The sequence below is a fragment of the Harpia harpyja genome, chromosome Z (genome assembly GCF_026419915.1).
Source record: "Harpia harpyja isolate bHarHar1 chromosome Z, bHarHar1 primary haplotype, whole genome shotgun sequence".
NCBI classification, from domain to species: Eukaryota; Metazoa; Chordata; class Aves; order Accipitriformes; family Accipitridae; genus Harpia; species Harpia harpyja.
In genome coordinates, this window is record NC_068969.1 from 56,741,928 (window position 1) to 56,768,261 (window position 26,334).

A 26,334-nucleotide genomic window follows, 5' to 3' on the forward strand; every position below is an offset into this window, starting at 1 on the left:
TGTTAAATGTGGTGTAAAATGAACATACAGGTGAAATAATCTGGCAGCTCAAGTGTATGCCAAGGAAAGCACCTTAGCACAAGTCATAGCATCAGTGACAAATTCAGAGTTGTCTGCATGGGGAATTTTGCTGCTGTTTTTTTGACAGAAAACCAGGGTCTGCATAGCTTTTTTTGTTAGAGACATATGTGCTTCTAAATTCTTTTTTTTTTTTTTTTTTTTTTTAAGGAGTACTGCTGATCTATAAAGATTGAAAACTTTTATATTTTAGTTGGACAGGTCTTTGTGGAGTAGACTTAACTGTTAAGAGGTGTGTATGTATATGTGGGGTTTGATGGAGCTAAACAAGGATTTTGGAGGGGCTGGGGGTGGAAAGTTTGTGTGGGTAAGAAACATTTCTACCACTTTTATTTCCCTTGCTTGACTCCTCCATATTAATTTGACTGTTCTTGCTTTATCTTGCTTTTTTTAGGCTTCACAAAGAGTATCTGATGACACTCTTAATTCTCATTTCTTGTTTATTTTTAACTTTATTCATCTCAACTTATTTAATTGACTGCATCCATCTATGTGCTACCCATTGGTGTGGTCTAACTTAACAGTTGATTTATAGGTGAAGCTAAGGCGACTTTTTTCTTTTAATCCTGTTACCTTGGCAATTGTATAATATCCTACTAACTTCTCATTGCAGCCGATCAGATGACGATTCTGGGTCAGCATCAGGTTCTGGATCTGGTTCAAGCTCTGGAAGCAGTAGTGATGGAAGCAGCAGCCAGTCAGGCAGCAGTGACTCTGACTCTGGTTCAGAGTCAGGCACTCAGTCAGAATCAGAGTCTGACACATCTAGAGAGAAGAAACAAATTCAAGCTAAACCACCAAAAGTTGATGGGTCTGAGGTAAACAAAACACATATATGAATCCTTTGTGGGGGAGAAAAATTACTAAAAAAAAAAAAAAATCTTTCTGTGCAGTTAGTTTCAAGAGCAGTTTTAATTAAAAAAAAAACCAAAAAGAGGTAATGTGGTTTTAATTTTAACGTGGTTGGTTAGTGAATGCATGTGCTTAGCTGTCTTAAACATCGGGCTAAGCTTCTCATGGATAAGTACTATAATTGATGCTTTCAAAATTCTCACATTTGTAAGTATTTTGAGTTAAATGCTTACTTAAATTTCATCATGCAGAAGCATTCACTAATTTACTGGAATTTATGGAAGACAAAGGCACACATAATGTTATTTCTGAAATTCTATTTTTTACATTGTTTCTCTAATGCTTAGTTTACTTGTATCAGTGAATGACTGTAATGAAAATTTCAAGCATATGTACAGTTGGCTTTCTTCATTAGTAAGTTGGCTAAATTCAGGAAAAAGTGGTGTTTAGAAATCTCTTAAATCCAGTGGGCCAAAATTACCTGCACTCTCCTGTCTTACATGGACTTAACTGGGGTGGTAGATCATATTTATGAAAGGTAGTCATATATTAGTTACCACCAGAATTGAAGACTGTTAAGGATTCTGTTATATTTTTGGTCATGTACTTCAGTATTACTGTATGAAGCAAAAACGTATCAGCTGAGTGGTCTGAAAGGATTAAAAATTTACTTTATAAATTTTTAAAAATTTTCTTTATAAAAGTTTAAAAACTTACTTTATAAATGTTGTACTTTAACCACACCTACACAACTATTGTTAAAGGTGCTGTAGAAATTGTCCTGGCAATTATTATATAACATTCTGTTCTGCAGAAATCTTACTACTTTAAAAAGCTGTCTGATATTATTAGTGCATGGAGTATTTTGTAGTGAATTTTTTTAATTGATAAAATCAAGATCAGTTTTAATAGGGATGCTACTCAGGAAAAGTAATATGTGGTAAACTGGAGACTATCAGTATGTTTAACTGACTGTTGCATCTCCATTCCTGTTCAGTTTTGGAAGTCTAGTCCAAGTATACTTGCTGTGCAAAGATCAGCAGTGCTCAAGAAGCAACAGCAACAACAAAAGGCAGCCTCATCAGACAGTGGCTCAGAAGAGGTGAATAACATAATTTAGATTTTTAAAACGTAAACATGCCCATCTCATTGTCTCGTATGTTAGAATAAAATTATGTAGAGCCAAGTTATATTTTCTAAGTGTGTGTGAAAATCTGGTTTTAGTCAATAAAAGTAACATTCAAATAACTAACATTTTTATAAGGAAAAGTAAACTTATCCCTCGTTACTTGTTTTCAAGTGAGTTGTGCCAAAATTATAGCAGCCTTGATTATGTGATATTTTTAGGTAAATACTCTGTGATGTATAGGCAGTTAATACTGTCCAAATACAATACTTGCATTGTATTTTTGGTTTCTTGAGTTTTGCAAAGACAGTTTAAAATGCTAAAAGATTCTTTCAAATTTTTTCTATATAAAGGTAGCTGCTGTGGTTTTCAAAAATTCCGTATGGAGTAGAAAACTACATTTTTGCAAATTTTGTAACAGTTACTACAAGAGAATTCTTGTATTTTAAGAATTCTGGGTACTATAAAACCTAAACCACAGGCTAAAGAAATGTTGACTTTGTGCAGTAAGAACATCTTTTAAGGACACTAGTGACTATGAAATGGAACTTATAAAGCAGACTTTTTCTCCTTCATTACAAGAACTATGCAGTGCAGTCACACTCATTTGGTTGGATTTTTGTTTTTGTCTGCTTTGGCAGCTCATCATTAAAAACTAAACACGTTAATTTACAGCTGTTGTTAAGTATTATCTTTCAGAGAGATGTTTTTCAGGATAAAACTTAATCTAAATCTAAACTTAATCCTGATGAGATTGGTTTTAGGAAAATCTAAGAGGGTTCTTGTTTTTTCTTTGAGCATAGAGAAAGAAGAAACATGTCATTCTCAAAATTTTGTTAAACTGGTGTTTAAATGTGAAAGAATGTGGAAGGTGAGAAAGCTCCTGAGTGTAGGAGATTTTCTTAGGGTTTTGATAGAACCATCATCTTGATTAACTTGGGGCAGCTTAAACCACAACTTTTTTATGTAGGCACAATGGTTATTTTTTAAGATGGGTTTTTTGTGATGTTCTCTAGAGCTGTGCTGGCACAATGTATTCATACATGGATAAATACAATAGCAGTCTTTATCTCATTCTCTCATTCTGCATTAACAGCTACACTGTGGGGGATGAAAAGGGTAAAACATGAATAATATGGCTCCAACTTGAAAGTAGGAGTGGATTTATCTTTTAAATGTTAAAAGTACTTAATTCTTTTTGTAATAATGAATTGGGTTTTTTCTTCACCTGCAGGACTCATCAAGTAGTGAAGATTCTGCAGATGACTCATCTAGTGAAACCAAGAAGAAAAAACATAAAGAGTAAGATATTTTCATAAGTAATACCACAATTTTTTTTGTCATAGTGACATATGCTTATAATTTGTGCTTCATTTCTCTGCACTTGAAATGCTTAAGTTCCCTTTTTAATTCATCTTGATATTGCATTTCCAATTTTGATAAAAATTTTGGAATTTTAAAATAACCTCTCAAAGGAACATCTATATCACATTAATTCCTGAGCAAAAGAGTCTGCAGCATTGTTCAAAAACATTTATCAGTGCTTTTATTTTTAAAATACTTTATTGCAGTTTATTTTTGAGCTGAAGGCCCTCCCTGAAAATTCTCGTAGAAATGGGAAACTACTTAAGTAGGTTGTCTCACAACAAATTTGATTTAGAATCCCTTAGTTAATGCCAAATTATTTTTATTGGTTTTCTGGGTTTTTTGTTGTTATTTTTTTTCCTCCAGGCATGTTTAAAAGTTATTATAGTTCTAATAGTAATTAACTTTACTGACTAGCAAAGAATTTTAAATGAAAATAAGCTCGTTCTAAATGATAGATCAAAGAGTTTGTGAAAAGGATTATATGTTGTTATTGTAGCAGTGGGAGGCAGTGACCTCTATTTTTTTATGAATGGTGTGTAGAAATTGAACTGTTCTATCATTCCTCTTCTTCCAATTCATGATTCACCTCAATGTTCAGGGTTACCAGTATAACATCTTAAAAAATGGTAGTTAAAAAAAAAGGGGGGGGCCACAAAAAAAAGCACTAACTATGCAAAATGGTACTTTCCTAGCAGTGAGCTGTTATTTAGTCTTTTGTTAGTTAAGAATTTGATTGCATCTAATAGCATACTCTGTTACAGGAAAAATTTAAGTTTAGGAACCCGTAACCAAATCACTTCATATATCCAGTGGTTTTGTCCTATGGCTCTTCTGAATAAGTATGTCTGCAGTTGTTATCTGATGTGCAGATGGGAGATATCTCAATACAACTTGGTACATGATCAAACCTTAGAAGACGGTGCTTTATATCTGTTTTTTATATTTCCAGATAAATACAGGTCATGGATTTATGTTGTTACTTTTTCTGCAAATAGTTAAATAATAAAATATTTTAATAAGACATTCTGAACAATGGGAATGTAATTTCCTCCAGGGCCCAATGTCCTGGAAGACAGGAAAGAAGAGAGGGATCAAAGCACTGATTCCTAAGCTTCCTGACTGGAAATTTAAGGAAGAGATTTCTTGGTAATATTCCAGCTTTGATGAACATTACTGCTGCTCTGGCACCTTGGTCAAGTAGGCCTAAACCTGATGTTAGTATAAAGATTTAGCAACATTTCAATAAGGTATACCACCTCTCTTTCATGAAGCTGTTAAGATTAAATTTGCCTGTATAAAGTCAGAGTTTGAAGCAAGATACTGTTCATCAGTGGCTAGATCTTTCCTGTTGCAAAGTAGAAGATCTCAGTTAAGCAGGAGCAAGGAGGTCCTGCTGCTCAGTCACAAGTGTCTTACTCATAGCATCTTGCCTGGTTGTGAAGCACTGATTTAGGAGCTCAGTGGGAGCTTTTGGGAGTCAGTGCCACTCACAGGTTACTGCAGTCCAAGTTTTTCTGGGTGTTTCTCAGATCTGCCTCTGTTTTTTGATTCCTGTGCCAAAGTTGCTGGTTCTTCACATGGGCCACAGGGACCATAGGCATTAGACAATACGGGACTCTTCAGAGTATAACATGACAGGGCTTTATGATTTGATCACGTGTAAGTTCTGATAAATATGTATCTTTCCAGTTAGACTTGTTAAGTGCTTTGTTTTCTTGATGTCATGTTGACTTACTTCTTCATGCTGAAATTTATATAGAAATCCAGATTTTTGTTTTATTTTGGATTTTAAATCTACCTCTTGGTAACAGAAAACTTAATCCAACTCCCTTTGAAGCTATTGGGCATTTTTACTTTTCTATTATTCATTGATGACAATTTTCTGTCTCATCAGCTGCAATAACTGTTATGAGATTTTTATTTCTCTGAAGAATGTTGACATTACAGCAGATACCCTGTGGATGAATACCTGATTTAAAAAAAAACAAAACAAAAACAACAATGTAAATTACTCTTTTGTCATTCAATATGTACAGTGAAGACTGGCAAATGTCGGGATCAGGGTCAGTATCAGGAACTGGTTCCGATTCTGAATCAGAGGAAGATAGGGAGAAAAGCAGTTGTGAAGAGAGTGAATCTGACTATGACCCAAAAAACAAGGTCAAAAGCCGGAAACCTCCAAGCAGGTAAGTAGTCACGCATTTGGATACTCTGGTACTATTTCTAATAAGCAGCTGAGTATTTACTACCATTGTACATGCAAATGAGAACGTTAATGTTTATTAAAGAAAAATGAAGTTTATTTAAAGCTACATGAGATGTTAATATACTAATGCTTTCTAGTGAATACCTTTTCCTATCTGCTGTAACTGAAAGTGGAGTAACTGAGCATTGATGAAATACATGTATTCAGAAAGCAGTACAGAAGATTTATAGTTGTTCCTGTTGAAACATCATTGTTGTGTCATGTCTTCAAGAATTAAGCCAAAAAGTGGGAAAAAGAGTGCAGGACTGAAAAAGAGGCAACTTGATTCATCAGATGATGATGAAGAGGAAGAGGAGGATGATGATGATTATGATAAGAGAGGATCTCGTCGCCAGGCAACAGTCAACATTAGTTACAAAGAAGCTGAAGAAACCAAGACGGATTCTGATGATTTGCTGGAAGTTTGTGGAGAAGATGTCCCACAAACTGAAGAAGATGAATTTGAAACTATAGAGAAGTTCATGGATAGTCGAGTTGGCCGAAAAGGAGGTATGTCTGGGGTTTTGTTTTTTTTTTCTATCCCATGTTCTTAAGATCCTGGAGTGCATTGTGGTGCAACTTCAGCAAATGTTCTCAGCTGTAGGTCACCTGTGAGGTTTATAAACAGCAATAATTTTAAAGTTACCAAAAAGTCATCCTCTTCTGTCTTTCATAAGGATGTTCCTTTTTAAAATCCCTTCTAAGTGTTGCACAGTAAAATGTAGAAGAATTGCATACCTAAGTAGAACATAAAAATTAAGTGGAAGATAGCTCCATATTGCATAAATGCATACCATAGTGTTACATCACTGTTTGTACAGTTTAGTGATATTTGATCAGTATAAATTATATTCGGTGGAGTGGAGAAAGTGGACTAGATAGGAGAACTGAGTAGTAAGATGAACCCTGAAAGATGGTGTTTGCAAGGCTGAACCACTGAGGTTATGATTTCAGTTATTGCTGTACAAATTGTCTCAATACAGTGCAGTGTGTGGAATGACCACAAAATGCATCTAAAATTCAGTGGTGCACTTGCATGTGAACTCTTAAAAGTATTTTGTGAATAGTGGTAGGCATGCCATATTTCTAGCTATAATGGGATGCGTTGTCTAGCAGTTCTGCTTATGTGTTTTGAGTTCGCAAATTAGGATTCTAATTATAAAAACAAACACACACCAAAAAAACCCCCAAACCCTGGGCCCCTCGCACTTCAGAGTTACCTACCTTTCTCCATTAGTCATACCCAATCTCTGAAGTTTCTGACCCATGTGAGAACTTTGATTCATTCTTCCTCTCAACTTTCTTCTCCCATGCTGTCCCAAATTCTTGCATATCCTGCTCCAAGGCATAGTGTTAACTTCTGTGGTCAAAGCTTCTTACATTCTTCCTGCCCAGATGATGTTGTTGCTTGTGCTGTCTTTTGCTGTTGCCACTGTCTGTGGCTTTATGTGGCCCCTGCAGCTTGCTCATTTCCTTACATGTCTGTCCTCACTGAAAGAGTCTGTTTCGTGCTGTATTGTGCTTCAGCTGTGATACAGACTGTATTTAATTAAAAATTTTCCCAGAAAAAGTAGTAAAACACGTTTAGGAAGAAATAGATTTATAGTATCCTTAGTAGGTCATTGGTGTCTCAAGGCTGACCAAGCATAATGTCAGATGTCTTTTGTACACTCAGGGATGAGAGTAATATAATAGAAGACAAGAAGCAGCATTAGTGGAGCATTCCCTGGTGATCACTTTAAAAACTAGGAATGCAAAGAAAATTCTCATGGGAAAGATAAGCTATTGTAGGTTAGGTACAGAAGTTTTGTTGCTTTTTTGATTCTTTTGACTACTTGTGCATGTGTGAACATATCTATGCTGTAATTGTTCAAATAAGAGTAAAGATATGAGAGCTGTAGATACTAGTCAAATATAGGCACATCTAAAAGCATTACTGGTTAACTTACAATCATGCATACTTAATTAAGGCTTATGATGCGGTTTCTTTCACAGCCACAGGTGCTGCAACCACCATCTATGCAGTTGAGGCAGATGGTGACCCAAACGCTGGGTTTGAAAAGTCAAAGGAGGCAGGAGAAATACAGTATCTTATTAAATGGAAAGGTTGGTCACACATCCATAACACTTGGGAAACTGAGGAAACACTGAAGCAACAAAATGTTAAAGGAATGAAGAAACTGGACAACTATAAGAAAAAGGATCAGGAAACAAAACGATGGTGAATATTTTTATGTAGCCTTCCACAATACTTGTTACAAAATAAGGTAGATGTTCTATTGTGTTTGAGACCTGTTACCTCTTCTTGAGGGCATAATTTCAAGTGTCTATGCAACAAGGAAGACAAAAGCCTTAGAAGTTGAAGCCTTCTTAACATGTTGCTGTGACATGATCTTCTGAACCTGGTTTTAGTGTGCGTGTGTGTTAAATTGTACCTTTTACTAATTTTGTTGTTACACTTTGATCAGAGTTCTTCCAGAATCGCTTCAGAGATTAATGTTTTCTTCGTGTATTAGCCATTTCAGATTACTTTGAAGAATTCAGTTTTCTTGGCTCAAACCTCAGGTTCAAGCCTGAGAACAAAAACCTGAAGAAATCCATACATTTTGAAGTCACCTTTTTGGTGTTCAGTTTTATTAGTATGTTTAATATAATCAATGAATACTAGTGGGATTATTAGCAACTTAATCATAAGATGGATTCTTACAGAGTGAGCCACCCTGAATACTGTTCCGTGAAAATACCCTGTGAAGTACACTATTTATTGTTGAGAATAGGTATTCTGAATTAACTGCATGACTAGTACCACCTGGAGCTGTAGTAGTTGTGTCTTTTGGTAAGCATTCTCAGTTATTAATCATGAGCCACCTAGGCCAGATGCAACAATTTTGTAGTAGGAATTTCTAAGTTGTCCTTTCAAAGAAGCTCTCTAAGCAACATTCCTGTGATGCTTACATTCAGAGCTTTAGAGTTGCCAAATTTTCTTAGTTTTAGAACTGTATAGTGTAACAAGTGTTGTAAATTAATTCCCATTACAGGCTGAAAAATGCTTCTCCAGAAGATGTGGAATATTACAACTGCCAGCAGGAGCTTACAGATGATCTACATAAACAATATCAGATAGTGGAAAGAATAATTGGTATGTTACAAACTTGCGGACAGAAAACAGTGTGGAGAATTCTGTATGTTCACTGCTTATATGTTGCATTTGTAGCTAAGAAATTTAGAATATCAGTATCACTAACTTTTTAGTCCAAAACTTCAGGTAAAGAAAAAAGTTGTCATACTGTCTGTGCTATGAAGCTAGCTTATGTTTTCTTATTACCTAAAATTAATGTGTTCATAAGATAAGTAAAATGCTGATTAGGTATCTCTGGTGCATTTCTTCAGCTCATTCAAATCAGAAATCAGCGGCTGGTTATCCAGACTATTATTGTAAATGGCAGGGTCTGCCTTATTCAGAATGTAGCTGGGAAGATGGTGCTCTCATTGCCAAGAAGTTTCAGGCACGCATTGATGAGTACTTTAGCAGAAATCAATCCAAGACCACTCCGTTTAAGGACTGCAAGGTGAGTATGTAATTTGCAATGGATTTATAATCTGTTGTACTGGGTCTGACTGGGATGGAGTTAATTTTCTTCATAGCAGCCTGTATGACTGGTGTTTTAGATTTGTGACCTAAATAGTGTTTATAAGACATCAGTGTTTTGGCTGTTGTTGAATGGTGCTTGCACAGTGTCAAGGCCTTCTCTGTTTCTTGCTGTGCACTCCCCACCATGAGCAGGCTGTGGATGGGCAAGGGCCTGGGAGGGAGCATAGCCAGTACAGCTGACCCCAACTGACAAAAGAGGTATTCCATGCCATTTAATGTCATGCTGAGCAATAAAACTGGGTGGGATGAGCAGGGCATTTGAAGGTGACTGTTGCTTGGAGACTTGCTGGTCATCAGTCTGCTGGTGAGTTAATGTGCGACTCCCTTTGTCACTTGTGGGGTTTTTTTTTGGTTGTGGGTTTTTGGTTTGGTTGGTTGGGTTTTATTCCTTCACCCAGTAAACTCTTTATTTTGACCTACATGTTTTTCTCACTTTTGCCCTTTCAATTAACTCCTTTGTCCTGCTGGGGTGGGGAGTGAGTAAGCAACTGGGTGGCAACTTAGCTGCCAGCCTGGTTCAAGCCACCACATCAGTTGTGACTGTAAAAATGTGAAAATCTTCTATGAATCCAGAGATAAGATATACATATTATGAAATATTTTTTGAAGGTTGTTCAGAACATTATATATATATATATATATACATATATAATGATATATAGTAATACATGTGGAAAATAACACTACTAATAGTAGCTTTGGGGGCTTGTTTAGTTTTGAAGTTTATTTTAAAAGTAAACATTGGGTGAGTTAATGTCACTCCCATTTTGAAATTTAGATTAGCAATCAAAACAATTTCAACTTGCAAAATGCTTGGTGTTTTTATATAGCCTAGTTTTTGTCAATGGATGAAAATTAGACTTAGTGATGTAGTAGATCCCTACTGCTATCTTTTCTATAGGAAGACATTTTGGTAACTTCAGTTGGTAGTAGAACTTATGATCAATTTGCTTTTGACAGGTTCTGAAACAGAGGCCAAGGTTTGTTGCACTAAAGAAGCAACCATCTTACATTGGAGGACATGAAAGTTTAGAGTTAAGAGATTATCAGTTAAATGGATTGAATTGGCTTGCTCACTCATGGTGCAAGTAAGTATAGTCTGAAATGAGCATTTCTGTTTGTAAACTGTAAGCATTTGTAAAACTTTGAAATCAATTTTTCTGTATTTTTTTTGAAGGTGGAGGGTTTCATACAGTAAGCTCAAAGTAGAAGTCTGAGGGGAGTCGTTTTATTCTAAGTAGTACCAAAACTTATTCCACGTCTGTTCTCAAAAACAGCTAAGCTCTGTTGTTGCTTTACTTTTAATTTCCTGGGGGGGTAAGTCATATTTTTAAAAAGCAAACAAACCTAAAACAGTAAAATCAGAAAACCCAAAGCAAACTCTTCTGAAATGTCAACATTAGTGTTATACTTTGAAAATTAGACCTATGAGGAATATTTGCAAAATTTTTTGTTAACTTTATTAATTTAATTAAAGTATTAAGTGGTGGGGAGGAGTTGGAAATTCCTTTTATGGAAAAAGGAAATAAACTTCTTCAAGATGTATAGTTGCAAAATCTTAAACTTGTATGAATGGTTTTTATGCTCAAAAGATAATAATTTCTTCTTGTCTAATCCCTCCCCTTCTCTATACCACCCCTAATTGTTTGTTTTTTTTTTTTAGAGGGAATAGCTGTATTCTGGCAGATGAAATGGGTCTGGGTAAAACAATACAAACAATTTCTTTTCTGAACTACCTGTTTCATGAACATCAATTGTATGGGCCTTTCTTGCTGGTTGTGCCACTTTCTACCTTGACTTCTTGGCAAAGAGAGATTCAAACTTGGGCTCCTCAGATGAATGCTGTAGTTTACTTAGGAGATATAACTAGCAGAAATATGGTGAGTATTTCTCTTTATCATTGGAAAGGCTTGTAGATAAATAAGACTCAATTCATATTCTTATCCTCTGCTAATCTCCTATATTTTGGTTAGGACTGAGCAAATACTAAACCACTATGTGTTTAAGATGCAAATTGAAAGCTTAGGTTTTGATCTGATATAAATGTGTGGGAAAGATTTCCTTCCTGCTTAATAGTGAATAGGATTAAAAATTTATTTTTGCATTTGAGAACAAATTATCATCTGCAATATGATTATTTAGGTGGATACAGCGAAAATAAATATGTAGGCAAGCCAGTCATGATTTTAATTTATTTCCTGAAATGTTATTGGTTTGTCTTATTAATGTGTTTTCTGAATGTTAGTAATCGTATCCATTAAAGTAAAAAATGTGTTGTAGAAATTCTTTGCTGTCTCTTTAGACTTTAAACAAAATATTTTTGGAGTGCTTAGGTTTGAAGTTGAGTCTTGTGTATGTTAATATGTTTTGCTTCTGGTTTGTGATCATATTATTGTATGTCATTTAAACATTTACATTGCTGCAGTACTTAAATTTACCCCAGTCAACAAGACCTTTTTTTCTCTTGATTCTTTTTGTAGATAAGAACTCATGAATGGATGCATCCACAGACCAAACGATTAAAATTTAACATACTTCTAACAACATACGAAATTTTGCTGAAGGATAAGGTAATCACACTTCAGGGAGATAAAAATAATTTTTCCGGTGTAGAACTCTCTTTAGACTTGCATGTATTTGGGTTTTGGCCCATTAAATTTATGGAGAGTGTGATAGCTTTTGTTTTGGAAGTATGACAGTGCGTGGTTTGGGTTTTGGGGGTTCATGTGTGTGTGTGTTGGTTTGGGTTTTTGTTTTTTAAGCACTTCTAGATTTTCTGTATGTGTGGTGAGGCTTTCAGCCTTTTTGCATTTCGTTAAGTGGGTAACACTTCTTTTTATCCAGTTTGCTTGGGATTCTCATTACTGTAATAGTCTCTTTGCATCTTAAAAGAGTTCTACTTGTTTGCAAACTACCATCAAGGAACTGAAAAAGAACCCAACCCCTAGCCCCAAATGTGATACGGAACTCTGAAATCCCATGTAGTTTTTCTTTGTTATTGTGTATATAGTAGTATGTGTACATGTATTAATACTGTATTCATAGTGGTAGCACACTGAGTTACTGTTAATTCTTCTAACAGTATATGGAAATTTATAGATAGTCAAGAAGCAGAACATTTTTACTTTGTGTGTTTATACATGCTGGGAAGAAGAGGTCAATAGTGATTTTTTTTTTTTTGTCATGTAAAAATTAATGTAGGTCAGACTTTCGGCCTTTTTTTTTTTCCTTTTAAACTTAATTTATACTTTCTTGGGATGCTTGCACAGCCTTTCATTGAATCTGGCAAATGTAAAAGCCATAATGAGTACTAAAAACATATAGCTGTCCATATTTCATTGAAATAAACCAAGAAGTGATGGTGTTTATTGCTTGATTATACAATGTGCAAAATTACGCAACGTGTTTATTTGTATAATATTCCCCCCCCTCCATTTCTTTAAGTCGTTCCTTGGTGGTCTGAATTGGGCATTCATAGGAGTTGACGAAGCTCATCGTTTAAAAAATGACGACTCTCTTCTGTACAAGACTTTAATAGACTTTAAGTCTAACCATCGTCTTCTTATCACTGGAACCCCTCTGCAAAACTCCCTCAAAGAGCTTTGGTCTTTGTTGCACTTCATCATGCCAGAAAAGTAAGGAAGTGTTTTATGTGATTCTTCTTAACATTTTTTTTGTCAAATTTGTTACTGTGAAGTAGTGTAGTGATTTGAGAATCAATAGAAGTAGAGAATCGTACTGAAAGATCATTTAAATATTCTGTATAAAGTAGATGCGTATATTTTTTTCATGCTGCTCCTGATAAGTAATACTGGTAGCAGTTGTCACCTTTTTCCATTTTAGCAGTCCACAAAAATGACGGATTGATGTATGGGTCAGAACCTGGAAAAAAGGCTTCTTAGGCTAAGAAGAAAACTGTATAGATTTACTCTAGGGAAATAGAATGGAATCTTTTCTGTGTTATTTCTATGAATGAAAATAAATTTGTACCAAGATGCCCAATATCCTGTAGTTCAGTCAGATACCTGGTTTTCCCATACGGTTTGCATACAGTAAGCTTAGCGTATTGACCTTATTTTGTACTGACCTCTGCTTTATACCTAAGACAAGTTAGAGCTCATGTGTGAGACCATATGTTGTTGTCAGACATCTTGTAAATGCCAGGCACCATAGTTCCATTTAGTTTGAGCTATGGATTGTCATGACTTCTTCAGAACCTTACAAGAAAGCCACTATGGTGTAGTACCCATGCTTCATTTGATCATAAAGTGTGTTCTCCTAGTCTGTTAGCACAGAGGATAGTTACGCTTCAGCTATACAAGCTATACAAGCTGCAAAACGTACTTTAGGTAGCCTCTTGTTCTTTTGCACACCCTCCAGCCATGCAGCTGTTTTTTCATGCTGCTTTTGATAAATGTAATAACGGAATTTCTGGAACCATCTCGGTGAGTATCCTTGCAGAAAAAGAAAAATGTTGGGTCTCCACTGGAGAAGTTAAAATTCAGTAGTTTCCATTCTGTAAATGTGTTTGGAAAAATTCCGTTCTTCTATTTACAGGCAAAGTATTTGGAATTTCATGTGAGATGAAAATTCAGAAATTGGATAAGTTAAACAGAAGGGAGTGGGGAAGAAATTGAAATGTGTGTGTGCTCTTGTGGTATATTTATACATGTTCTATGTTTGTGTTCTCTTCTTGAATTTTGCATCTTCAGTCATTCACAGTATGTCATTATTTTGCGTTTATTCTTTATTATGTTGAAGGTTTTCCTCCTGGGAGGATTTTGAAGAGGAACATGGCAAAGGGAGAGAGTATGGTTATGCAAGTCTTCACAAAGAACTTGAACCATTTCTGCTGAGAAGAGTTAAAAAAGATGTAGAAAAGTCTTTACCTGCTAAAGTTGAACAAATTCTGAGGATGGAAATGAGTGCATTGCAGAAGCAATATTACAAGTAAATAACAACACTTTTTAAATTGTGCTGGTTTAGTGATATGTCCACATGAAATTTACTGCAGTATAATAGATTTTTATAATGCAATTTGAACTTGAGGTTTCTAGGGTTTCACAACAGTAAAATTCTAGCAAGCAAGGGCTCAAGAATTACACTGGTCTAATGTCTATTCATGTAGCTTCTTTTATTTGGCGTGTTTGTACATTCTTTTGGGAGCTGCTTTTTTTCTTTAGCTTGTTTATATTTTGCGAGCTTACATCTGTCTTGCTTCCACATACGGTTAGAAATTACTTACATTGTACATCTTATGTTATAGGTGGATTTTAACCAGGAATTACAAAGCCCTCAGTAAAGGTTCAAAAGGCAGTACCTCAGGCTTTTTGAACATCATGATGGAACTCAAGAAGTGTTGTAACCATTGCTACCTCATTAAACCACCAGATGATAATGAATTCTATAATAAGCAGGAGGCCTTACAGGTAATGTCACTTTTTAATTAAGGGGAAAAAAAAAAAGTTCTATTTTACATCTGTAATATTCACACAATTTTGTAGTCCTCTGACAGCTTATTGAAGTATATTAAGAAAAAACAAGTTCTCTGGAAAATGTGCATCCTGGGTTTTACAAGTCAGTGAATTGTTTTTTGTTTCTTAAGTGGGACTGAATAATTGACAGATAAGTGACTAAATAAAATATTCCCAATTTTAATTACAATCAAAGTAAAAAGGAAATGGTTTGAAACAGGCTGTGTATTTTCACACAAAATAAACTTGAGATCTGTTTTAAACCCAAATAAAATAAAGCAGCTAAGCAGGTAAATGTAATGTGAGTGTGTGGTGGGTTGACCCTGGCTGGATGCCAGGTGCCCACCAAAGCCGCTCTATCACTCCCCCTCCTCAGCTGGGCAGGGGAGAGAGAATATAACAAAAGGCTCATGGGTCCAGATAAGGACAGGGAGAGATCACTCAGCAGTTACCATCATGGGCAAAACAGACTTGACTTACGGAAAATTTAACTTGATTTATTGACAAACAAACCAGAGTAGGGTAATGAGAAATAAACCCAAATCTTAAAACGCCTTCCCCCACCGCTCCCTTCTTCCCGGGCACAGCTTACTCCCAATTTCTCTACCTCCTGCCCCACAGCGGCACAAAGGGGATGGGGAATCGGGGTTGCGGTCAGTTCATCACACATTGTCTCTGCTGCTCCTTCCTCCTCAGGGGGAAGGACTCCTCACTTTTCCCCTCCTCCAGTGTGGGGTCCCTCCCATGGGAGACAGTTCTCCAGGAACTTCGCCAATGTGAGTCCTTCCCATGGGCTGCAGTTCTTCACAAACTGCTCCAGCCTGGGTCCCTCGCAGGGTCACAGGTCCTGCCAGCAAACCTGCCCCAGCGTGGGCGCCTCTCTTTCCATAGGCCACAGGTCCTGCCAAGGAGCCTGCTCCAGTGTGGGCTTCCCACGGGGTCACAGCCTCCTTCGGGCATCCACCTGCTCTGGATATCTGCTCCACCGTGGACCTCCATGGGCTGCAGGGGGACAGCCTGCCTTGCCATGGCCTTCCCCATGGGCTGCAGGGGAATCTCTGCTCCGGCACCTGGAGCACCTCCTCCCCCTCCCCCTTCACTGACCTTGGTGTCTGCAGAGTTGTTTCTCTCACATGTTCTCACTCCTCTCTCCAGCTGCCATTTCTGTTCCACAGCAACTTTGCGTTGCTGACAGGCTCGGCCTTGGCCAGTGGTGGGTCTGTCTTGTAGCCAGATGGCATTGGGTCTGTCAGACATAGAGGAAGCTTCCAGCAGCTTCTCACAGAAGCCACTCCTGTAGCCCCCCCCACTACCAAAACCTTGCCATGCAAACTCAATACAGAGTGGAAAAGCATGTGACTGGCAGTGGTACACCAGCAATCTATGTGATAGGAGAAAGTGATCTGCAGAATGTTTTTAAGCCTTTTTTTATAATCAGATACTGTTCTCTGTATGCCTGCAAACAACCAAAGTGAAAGGAAATGAAAGTAACACGCATCCAAAGCTGAAAACAATTATCACTACTAAAGATGGTCTGTTGGTTTTTTTTTTTTTTTTTTTTAAGGTCAACTAATATTTGTACCAAAACTGCTGAGAAGCACAGCAACAGATAAGATGACTGTTGGTGGTGGTGCAGTTTATACCAACATAAATGTTTCTAAAGATGATTTTTTCCTGTAAGCTTTCAAGTTGATAATTTAAATACCTTTCCAAAGCTACTAGTTTGTGCAGTGAAAAATATTCTCCTCCTTTCTGGCTTAAAGAATAAAAGCACCTAACTGAAAACTTAGCACTCCCCAAAATTCTATCCCAAGTATCTTCACCTAAAGAGGCCTAACATTTTCAACATTAAGTTTCACATTTGCAGGAGTTTCTCTTCTAGTTAGTCCCAAGGGAGCTGAGAAGGTTTAACAGGCTTTAGGTGGGTTACAATGTTAGGCACCACAAATGAGATTCCTTTCACTTTATCTTGCCTGAGAAACTTGATTGATGGGCTTTGTTTAAAAATACTTAAAAGGATTAAGCAGCATCTTTTCAAAAGATGGGAAGTGAAGAGAGAGTAGTACCAAGATAGTTTTTTCTCAGTCTTATATTTTATTGGTTACCAAATTTTATTTTTTATTTGGCAGAAAAGAATTTGTGCTTACATCATAACTGCTTAAATTTTTAAGCCCATATATTTACTTCATGTTTTGATGAGATGTTAAGATGTGATTTGAAGAGAGGGAACTGAACAATGCATTTCTTTTAAAAATATGTGAGTTAGTAATGCTGTTGATTTCAGTTAGAATCAGCTAAACACAGAGTAAACTTTCATGTTCAGTTAATGCTGCATGCTAGTAAATTTATATAGCAATGTTGTCTTATGGTCACATGAATTTGGTGGGGTTTTGGGGTTTTTTTTAGGTCTAGGAGACTATACATTGTATGCACATTTTAAACTATAAAATTCTGAAGGAATGTCAGAATTTACCTTTTTTTCCTTTTTCCTTCCACAGCAATAGAGAGAAAAACAAACCTCAAATGAATGTCTAACCAACTGCAGTGTGTATTAGTGTTGAGATGAATTTATTTTGTAATGTGTGTTTCTTGGTTTTTGTAGCATTTAATACGTAGCAGCGGGAAACTAATCCTTCTTGACAAGCTACTGATTCGTCTGCGAGAACGTGGCAACAGAGTTCTGATTTTCTCACAGATGGTGAGGATGCTGGACATCCTAGCAGAATATCTGAAGTATCGTCAGTTTCCCTTTCAGGTGAGAAGCTTGGTAGTAGCCAAGAAGCTTTGATCTTGAATGTAAAAAAAAAAAAAAAATCTCTTCTTTACTCTGAGGGTGACGGAGCCAAGTTGTCCAGAGGTTATGGAATCTCCATCCTCTGTGACATTCAAAAGCCACCTGGGCATGACCTTGGGCAACCTGTTTTAGCTGTCGCTGCCTGAGTAGCGGGGTTAGACAAGACGATAGCCGGAGGTCCCTTCCAATATCAGCTGGTTTGTGATTATGTGATCTGCACCACTTTGCTTAAGAAAAGATACAAGAAAATGTGTTCTTTTTCTAGAAAGACTGGCAATTGCTATATGCTAACCAGTATTTTGAAATGAAACAGATGAATTAAAAAATTATGTGAAGTGTTGCATTACTTTTTTTTCCTTCACATAACAGTTTTGGCAGTTGAGAATTCAAGTTGCTCTGATTTTGAATATAGTATAAGAATTATTTTTTAACTACAGTATTCAATCTCTTTAGAGACTTGATGGATCCATAAAAGGGGAATTGAGGAAACAAGCACTGGATCATTTTAATGCAGAAGGATCAGAGGTATGGTATCTTTTTCCTAAGGAATCTGTTTTATTTGTTCCCAAGAAATATAAAAAAACATTGCACAAAAAATGAAGGCTGAAAAGTGAGTTTTATTTTTTATTTCTTTCGCAAAAATTCAGAATGTTCTGTATGGTTTTTTGGCCATTACTGAGCTAAGGGCTACATGGAAATTCTCAGGATTCATTCCTGAGTGTAATGGTTTGCTATTTCCTGTAACTGTACTGAAAATTGGGATTTTTTTTTTTTTTTAACCTGTTTTACTTTATCTTGTATTTCATATGTTGTTTTATTGCATATCGCAAGCTCCTTCTGCAGTCCTTCATGGTTGTCTCTGAATGAATAATTCTTTATCTTCTACTGGCTTTTTCACCTTGTTGCTTATCATGTTTTCATATTGTTCATGAATATGTTTAACAGCATTGAACCTGTAGGCTCAAGTGTCTTCCCTGCTCTGGCATGGCTGCTTTGTTTTCCAGGGTTTGGGGTAGGGAGTGTGGGAGAGGGCCTTTGTAACATACAAGGCTTTAACAGTAGGGGTTTTGTACTTTTTGGCCAGTCTTTGGTTGGGATTTTTTGATTGTTGATCATCTTTTAGGATGCTGCTTCCTTTAAACTGTTGAGAAGTCAGTAACTATTTATAAAAATACTGGTATCAGTGTTTGCTTTATACTTAAAGAAGCTTTAACTATAGAACAGTTATGGAATTGGTAATATATGCTTTTGTAGTCTGCACCATAGACTGCATAAACAAGTGTCATCTTGATTCCTTTAAGAATATTACAGCTGTTGTATATAAAACTATTTCTTATTTTATGATTTCAGGACTTCTGCTTTTTACTGTCTACTAGAGCTGGAGGATTAGGTATCAACTTGGCATCTGCTGACACTGTAGTTATATTTGATTCTGACTGGAATCCACAGAATGATCTGCAAGCACAGGCTAGAGCGCATAGGATTGGACAGAAGAAACAGGTATGCACATTCAGCTTTAAGCTCGAAACGTGAAGGAGGGTTCCATGCAGTAGCTTGTCCACTCTCTGTCTGCACCATTCAGTCTTCATGTATTTTTGAGAATAACTAATATTTGCTGTGTATGTCTAAAAATGTTAGTAATGCTTATTTAACTGTCTTTTTTTAAAATCTCCCTATATGGAAGGATAATATGGCAGCTGTGGTATATGGATGGGAGAGGGAGAAGAGTTGTGGGCTTGCCTGTCCCCACATTGTTTGGCATCATGTCATTCTAGAAAATAACTGCTACATCAGGCACATTCCCCTTGCTTATGTATTTCTTAGTTCTCTTCAGGTTTCTTTCTTGCAGAAGACATACAGTAATAATTGGACATAGGATAGTTTTGCCTGTGGCAACGCTTGTGCCAAATCACTGAAGTTCAAAAAAGACAGTTCTAAGAGTTTATTTCTCTGGTTTCTTAAAACACTTATGTAAAGACTGTGGAAATATGATTGAACTAGTATTTCATATTTGAAAACAGTCAATAAATTCAGAACATATGTAGTGAAGACTGAGATTTCTCCTTGTTGTTGCTTACTTTTTTAAAAATATTCATAGGTTAATATCTATCGGCTAGTCACAAAAGGATCAGTAGAAGAAGATATTCTTGAAAGAGCCAAGAAAAAGATGGTGTTAGATCATTTGGTAATTCAGAGAATGGACACTACAGGGAAAACCGTACTACATACAGGCTCTACTCCTTCAAGGTATATTTGTGTTTATTTCCATACCAGTTTACCCTTGAGTATATTTGACAGGTAAAAATGTAAGTTATCTCACTTGGTTAATGAAAGGCAAAATAAGATTAAGTAAGTAAAGATGCAAAGTATATTGTCTTTGTAGATTTTTATTTGCATATGAAATATGTATTTTTTTTTTTTTAAATACAGGTTTTTATTTAACAGTAAAAACCTTAATTGACTCATGATCATAGAGAACTTTTTCAAGTTACTAACCTAAAATGTTTTTCCTGAAACATCCTTTATTTCAGCTCAACACCTTTTAATAAGGAGGAGTTATCAGCAATTTTGAAGTTTGGTGCTGAGGAACTTTTTAAAGAACCTGAAGGGGAAGAACAGGAGCCCCAGGTAAGTAGTGTTACTGAGCTAGATAGGTAAAACAACTGAAAATATGTGTGAATTATTTCGTTGTAAAGAGAAACTTCTTTTTTAGGAAATGGATATAGATGAAATCTTGAAGAGGGCTGAAACTCGGGAAAATGAGCCAGGTCCACTAACTGTGGGAGATGAGTTGCTTTCACAGTTCAAGGTATTGCTCTGTTCCTTCTCTCCTGCCATAATTACACTTTCCATTATAAATGGTACTGTTTTTCTTCTGTGTAGCTATCTGCCTCTTCCTTCTTATGAAATAGATGCCTCAGTAAGTGAATTCTGTATCTCTTTCTAATAAAATGTCTTTTCACATGTACAGAATATCTACCGTCAGTAAAAACATTTAAAAATACATGATGTATTTTGCTAATAAAATAAGAGATATTTATGAATGTATTAATGATTAGAATTCTCGGTAGTTTTGTGTTTTATTTATTGCCTTTGTTAAACAGCTGTGTATTGTTGAATGCAAAATACGAAGTTTTCATTTTTTAGTTAATCACTTCTAGAAACAGCTTTAACCCTGAAGTAAAGTTGAATTCCAGGTATTTTAAGTGTTATCAGTTAAACATATTATAATCTGGGTGCAAAAAAAAATGCAGAGCATGATGTATTTGTTTAGACCAGCATATTATTAAATAGGTCTCCTGCTGATCGTTCATTTGCAACATTGATTTCTACAGTGTATTAAAGTTTGGTGAGTTTTATATTACTATAGGTTCACATTAACTCAGGTATTCAAATGTTGTTAGCCCTATTTTGAAGGAAGTGAAACAACAATCATACAGCTATCAGGAAGGTGTTTCATTATGTAACTGTATTAGTCAGCTTTTTCTTTTAAAAGATTCTCATCTTTTCTCATCTTAGCCCATGCTGCATGGAGTCTGTCTGTTTCATAAATTAATAAAAATACTTTCATTAGGGACAGTCTTCCATGAAGCATTTTGTATGTATAAATTTTATATATATTCTAAAAGAATAGCATATATAAAAATACATAAAATATGTACTTTAGAACTTTGTTTTCCTAAAATATTAGTTGCTCAGTCTTTTTCAAAAAGTCGTGTATTGATTTGATGAAAATATGTATATTCTGATATACAAGGTGGCCAACTTTTCCAATATGGATGAAGATGATATTGAGTTGGAACCAGAAAGAAATTCAAGAAATTGGGAAGAAATCATTCCAGAAGTCCAGCGGCGAAGAATAGAAGAGGAGGAAAGACAAAAAGAACTTGAAGAAATATACATGCTTCCAAGGATGAGAAACTGTGCAAAACAGGTGTCTCTTGGTTCTGACTGACTTGTACTTTTATATTGCTGTTGGTTTAGTTCCTTTGTTGGGGGTTGTTGTTGGGTTTTGGTTTTTAAGTTTGTTTTTTTTTCCTTTTCTGAATACATATTTTTGACAGGCTAGGTAAAACTATATTTATGGTTGTTAATCACGTAGCTTTGAACTACCTATTCTGAAATTCCAGATCAGCTTTAATGGAAGTGAAGGGAGACGCAGTAGGAGCAGAAGATACTCTGGATCCGATAGTGACTCCATCTCAGAAAGAAAACGGCCTAAAAAACGTGGAAGACCACGAACTATTCCTCGAGAAAATATTAAAGGATTTAGTGATGCAGAGATCAGGCGGTAAGATATGGGGGGACATGCATATTTAAAGGGACAAGAAAATTATTATTATTATTATTATTATTATTATTATTATTATTATTAAAGAGCTTGAAAGTATAGAAGGCAGTCTGTTTTTCCTGAATTTCTTTGAAAATTCTTTTGTTCTAGGCATTTAATATTTTACCTTGTGTACTTTGTTGTGCTGACATAATGAACTGTCATGGCAAGAATTTGAACTCATTTTAATGAGGGATAAAGTTAGGTTTGAAAAATACTCTTGATTGTTTTAAATTTGTCAATTCCTGCAACCCATGAAGACACTAATTTTAAAAACCAGTTGTTACTATGGGTGAGCTTTTCTTTTAATTTACAAGTGAAATAATCTGCTTCTCATCATTTATCTAAGAACTACGGTGCTGAAAGAATATGTAAATCCTTTTGGTGACAGCTACAAAAATTTGAGTGGATTTTGTTTTCTTTTTAAACTTCTTGACACTGTAATTCAATTAATGTTGTATCATGCTTTTTTAAACTAAAAAAATATGAAATCCTATTTGAATCTTGTACAGCAGGTCCCTTCAATATTTGGTGCTAAAATATTTTTTTGGTTAGAAGGAGGAGGAATTGTTGCGGTTTACCTTTTTGGGTTTGTGAAATACTACTTTTGCTTCTGAAATTGAAGTATGCATGTTTCTCTGAGACGTTGTAAAGCTTTCAAAATATTTTTGGTTAGAGAAATAACTTTAAAGATCCTTTTTGCCTTTCCATTTCATCTAACAACACAGTGAATTGGTTCTTTTTTCAAGGCAATTCTTGTGCTTGCACTAGCAATTTGAGGCCTTGATTGTTGAGGAAATTTTCTTTCTTTTTTCTTAGAATTATTTTTATTTATTTTATTTTTATTTCATTTCCTTCCTATCTTGGGTAACTCCAGTTTCTTTCCATCACTTACACATTCCTACAGAGAGTATCTTTCATGTCATATTTTCCAAAATCTCAAATCAGCTGCTGCAGATTGCTCCTTTTACTATATAAGGCATAACTTAATGCCTGAAATCTCTATTTACTGTAAATCCACATTAAACTTTTATGATTAGACACATCCAGCTGCTAAATCTTCTGTCTTGTGAAATTAATAAAGCAATTTCTAAAATAAATTGTACCTTCTATTGTTTTCTTTACATCAGTTCTTAAACCAATAAAACTCTGTGTTATCTGGATATACTAAGCTGCCCTACTCTCTCAACTTTTTTTTTTTTCCCCATTGTCCATATAGCATTATACTAAGATTAATTATTGTAGTAATACAATTTTAAAACCAATTTAGTTAGTTAAGCATACGTTTAAATGGCAAAATTATTTTCTGTTACTAGGTTTATCAAGAGTTACAAGAAATTTGGTGGCCCTCTTGAAAGGTAAACTTGTTTGATTATTATTTGTGTAGCAACTTAACCTTGTTTTTGTAAAAATTAGAACAATATAACAAGAAACCTTAGGCTGAAGAGAAAATGCAGTGTCTAGTCTTTTGCCTTGAATATAACATGACTTTAGCATAATATCTTACCCTTCTTCATGTGTGGTATGTGCATGAACACCCACACAACATACCTCAGTTTGCAGCACTGCTTACTCTCCTTATACTTTACCTGCTGTCTTGTTTAATCTTCATTGGTAATAATCATTCAGTTGTCTTGTTTGATAGCCTGTTGAAAGCCTATCAGTTTATCCACTTTGACTGTCAAAGTTAGTTTTGCCTTTTCCGTATTGTCAGTTCTTATTTTTAAGCTTTCTTTATTATTCCGTATTTTAAGAAAAACTTTCCATCCTTATTTTCCTTAAAAAAATCTTTATATTTTTATATATATGTATGAACATATATATAAAATTATTCCTTTTTCTTTTTTTTAAAGAAATGTACAGTAATTAACACTGTAGGGTTAGGGTCCTTTACAGTTCTTGTATTGTCCTCTGATATCTGAATCACTTCCCCCCCCTCCCCTTGGATCAAAATTGCACACAGCATAGCAAATGCAGGTAACTGATAACTTACATGATCATTTCTCCAGCTTCAAAGTTTGAAGGAGTCATTCACAATCAGTAAAGTTTCAGAGCTATACAAATGTGTATTTGTTTTATTACAGGTTAGATGCTGTAGCTAGAGATGCTGAGCTAGTTGATAAATCAGAGACAGATCTTAGACGTTTGGGAGAGCTTGTACATAATGGATGCATTAAAGCTTTAAAGGACAATTCATCTGGACAAGAAAGAGCAGGTACAGTGTGTTCAGAGGGCTTGGGGAGCAATAAAAAAATGTCAAGAAGTCTGAATTACTCTTGCGCTGTGATCATAACAGAAAACAGTTTTGTCAGTTTTGTTGGGGGAAAATATAAACACTTTTATGTTGGCATGCTGGTTGATTTTAAAAAAGGGATATAGTAAGATGACTTCTTTTTTTTTTTCCTTTTCTGTGTATGAATTGTCATTGGAGAATGCAGTATGTTTTTGCTTGACTGTGGAATTTAAAAGTAATGTGTTATTATCTGGAATACCTTTTGTTCTGGAGCTTAATTCAAGCATCTGGTTAAGAAAAGGTCATTTGGTATAATTGAAAATTTGCTCCTATAGCGTCAGTCTTACTTCTTGTCTTTACATTTTTCTGTATGATAATCATAAAGGCAAATATTTTAACAGCTTTGTCACGTATTTTTAAGGAGGTAGACTTGGGAAAGTTAAAGGCCCAACATTCCGAATCTCAGGAGTGCAGGTGAATGCAAAGCTAGTCATCTCTCATGAAGAAGAGTTGGCACCATTGCACAAATCCATTCCTTCAGATCCAGAAGAAAGAAAAAGGTATTGGGTTTTGGGTTTGTGTGTTTTTTTTGTTTTGGGGGGGGTGGTTTAAGGTGGTAGTATTAATGGAGATAATTTTTCAAGTTTTATTACTTTTTTTCAGACAACTTTGACTCAAAGCACACTGTGACAGCATTGTCCTTCTATTCCTGTAAGCAGTAACCTGCTCCACATCTGTTCTTCATTCTCTCTTCCCTTGCCATAGAAGCCAGTACCATCTTTGGCTTCTCAATTATATTCACTGGGGACTGTGTTCAGTTACTAATAATAATCAGGGCTAGAATTGAGGCTTGCTGAGGAGCTGCTGTATGTTATCACTGTGTGAGGGGAAGGCAGTGTCTGTGAAAGCGCAACAGCAGTTGTTTCTACCCTCTGAACTTTTTCCCTTGCCACCCTGTGTATCACAATCCCTAAACCATCCACTTAGTTAGCAGTTACACTTGGATGATGACTTATGCTTTTATTCATGGTTAGCCAACTCTGTGATGCAGCTCATGGCCACAGACAGATATCTGTTCCTCATATTTTAGTCTTGATCAGCTTTAAAACACGTTTCAGTGCTAATACCAATAAATATTTTATGGAAATGTTATGAAAATATAAAGATAAACATTTGGATTAATTTTCTAAATATACCAGCATCTCAGCAGAGAAAATAAATCTAGATACATCACTTTTAATATGTTCCCTTCCCCCTTGCTTCAGAAGTAAAAATCCCTTATTTGTCTTTCTAATTTCTTTCTGCTAGATATGTCATCCCATGCCACACCAAGGCTGCTCATTTTGATATAGATTGGGGTAAGGAAGATGACTCCAATTTGTTAATAGGCATCTATGAATATGGTTATGGCAGCTGGGAAATGATAAAAATGGATCCTGATCTCAGTTTGACACAGAAGGTATGTCATCTACAACATTTCATCAAGGACTCTTCTTGTTTAGGTAATAATGCAACTAAGAACAGTTACTGAGAGAGCTTATTTTATGATGACTGAAATTTTAAGGTCTGTATTCGGCTGAAGTATGCCTTCTTGCAGTCAATTATGTTGCCATATTTCCATGTAATTGGACCTCTGTAATTTGAATTTTTCCTCTCTACTCTACGTGTTCTGGTTTTGTCCGTTTTGTGTTCTTGATCTTTTGGAAGGGAGGTTTTTCTAGAGATTTGATTTGGTTTCCCCATACCCACTTAATCACCAGGTTCTTCACCTGAAGCTGTCTTGTACTCACAACACGAGAATAGCTGTACTCGAATTAGTGCAATAGCTCCTTAGCAATAGTGAGCAACAGGTATTGTGGGAAAGACTGGAGTGAAGTAAACTTTGTGATAGTACCAACAACCTATAGGTTTGGGATTTGAGGAGCCAGGGTTGTGTCCAGATTAGTTTAGTAATGATTCCTACTCCTGCTGTCCATTATTTTGCCTGGTTTTTTATATTTTTGGCATCTGCAATACCCTGTTCTGCATTTAGAAGGTGAGTGAGGCAGAGACAGCAGTTCTGAGGATGACTGCTACAGGAGCTCAGAATTTCTTAGATAAACTATCAGAGTGGAAATGGAAATCTGTGGCTGATTTCTTGAATTTGTTTTAAATTTTGAGGTAATTGCCAAGACTCTGCATT

At 35.7% G+C, this 26,334-nt stretch overlaps 1 protein-coding gene across 4 annotated transcripts in view; it reads left to right on the forward strand.

Annotated features, from left to right (window-relative positions):
- Window positions 1-26,334, forward strand: part of CHD1 (chromodomain helicase DNA binding protein 1) — a 56,148-nt gene that overhangs the window by 19,270 nt on the left and 10,544 nt on the right. For all 4 annotated transcript variants that reach the window (XM_052778751.1, XM_052778754.1, XM_052778752.1 and 1 more), the window contains exons 3-28: window positions 692-896; window positions 1,928-2,032; window positions 3,291-3,358; window positions 5,461-5,610; window positions 5,902-6,179; window positions 7,665-7,890; window positions 8,708-8,808; window positions 9,060-9,238; window positions 10,282-10,409; window positions 10,985-11,201; window positions 11,802-11,891; window positions 12,766-12,956; window positions 14,083-14,271; window positions 14,588-14,750; window positions 17,398-17,550; window positions 18,043-18,114; window positions 18,940-19,089; window positions 19,688-19,836; window positions 20,121-20,217; window positions 20,303-20,398; window positions 21,347-21,523; window positions 21,720-21,880; window positions 23,236-23,277; window positions 24,004-24,134; window positions 24,574-24,712; window positions 25,461-25,611. In XM_052778751.1, coding sequence (XP_052634711.1) covers window positions 692-896; window positions 1,928-2,032; window positions 3,291-3,358; window positions 5,461-5,610; window positions 5,902-6,179; window positions 7,665-7,890; window positions 8,708-8,808; window positions 9,060-9,238; window positions 10,282-10,409; window positions 10,985-11,201; window positions 11,802-11,891; window positions 12,766-12,956; window positions 14,083-14,271; window positions 14,588-14,750; window positions 17,398-17,550; window positions 18,043-18,114; window positions 18,940-19,089; window positions 19,688-19,836; window positions 20,121-20,217; window positions 20,303-20,398; window positions 21,347-21,523; window positions 21,720-21,880; window positions 23,236-23,277; window positions 24,004-24,134; window positions 24,574-24,712; window positions 25,461-25,611 — 3,808 coding nt within the window. The remainder of the gene's footprint in view (window positions 1-691; window positions 897-1,927; window positions 2,033-3,290; window positions 3,359-5,460; window positions 5,611-5,901; window positions 6,180-7,664; window positions 7,891-8,707; window positions 8,809-9,059; window positions 9,239-10,281; window positions 10,410-10,984; window positions 11,202-11,801; window positions 11,892-12,765; window positions 12,957-14,082; window positions 14,272-14,587; window positions 14,751-17,397; window positions 17,551-18,042; window positions 18,115-18,939; window positions 19,090-19,687; window positions 19,837-20,120; window positions 20,218-20,302; window positions 20,399-21,346; window positions 21,524-21,719; window positions 21,881-23,235; window positions 23,278-24,003; window positions 24,135-24,573; window positions 24,713-25,460; window positions 25,612-26,334) is intronic.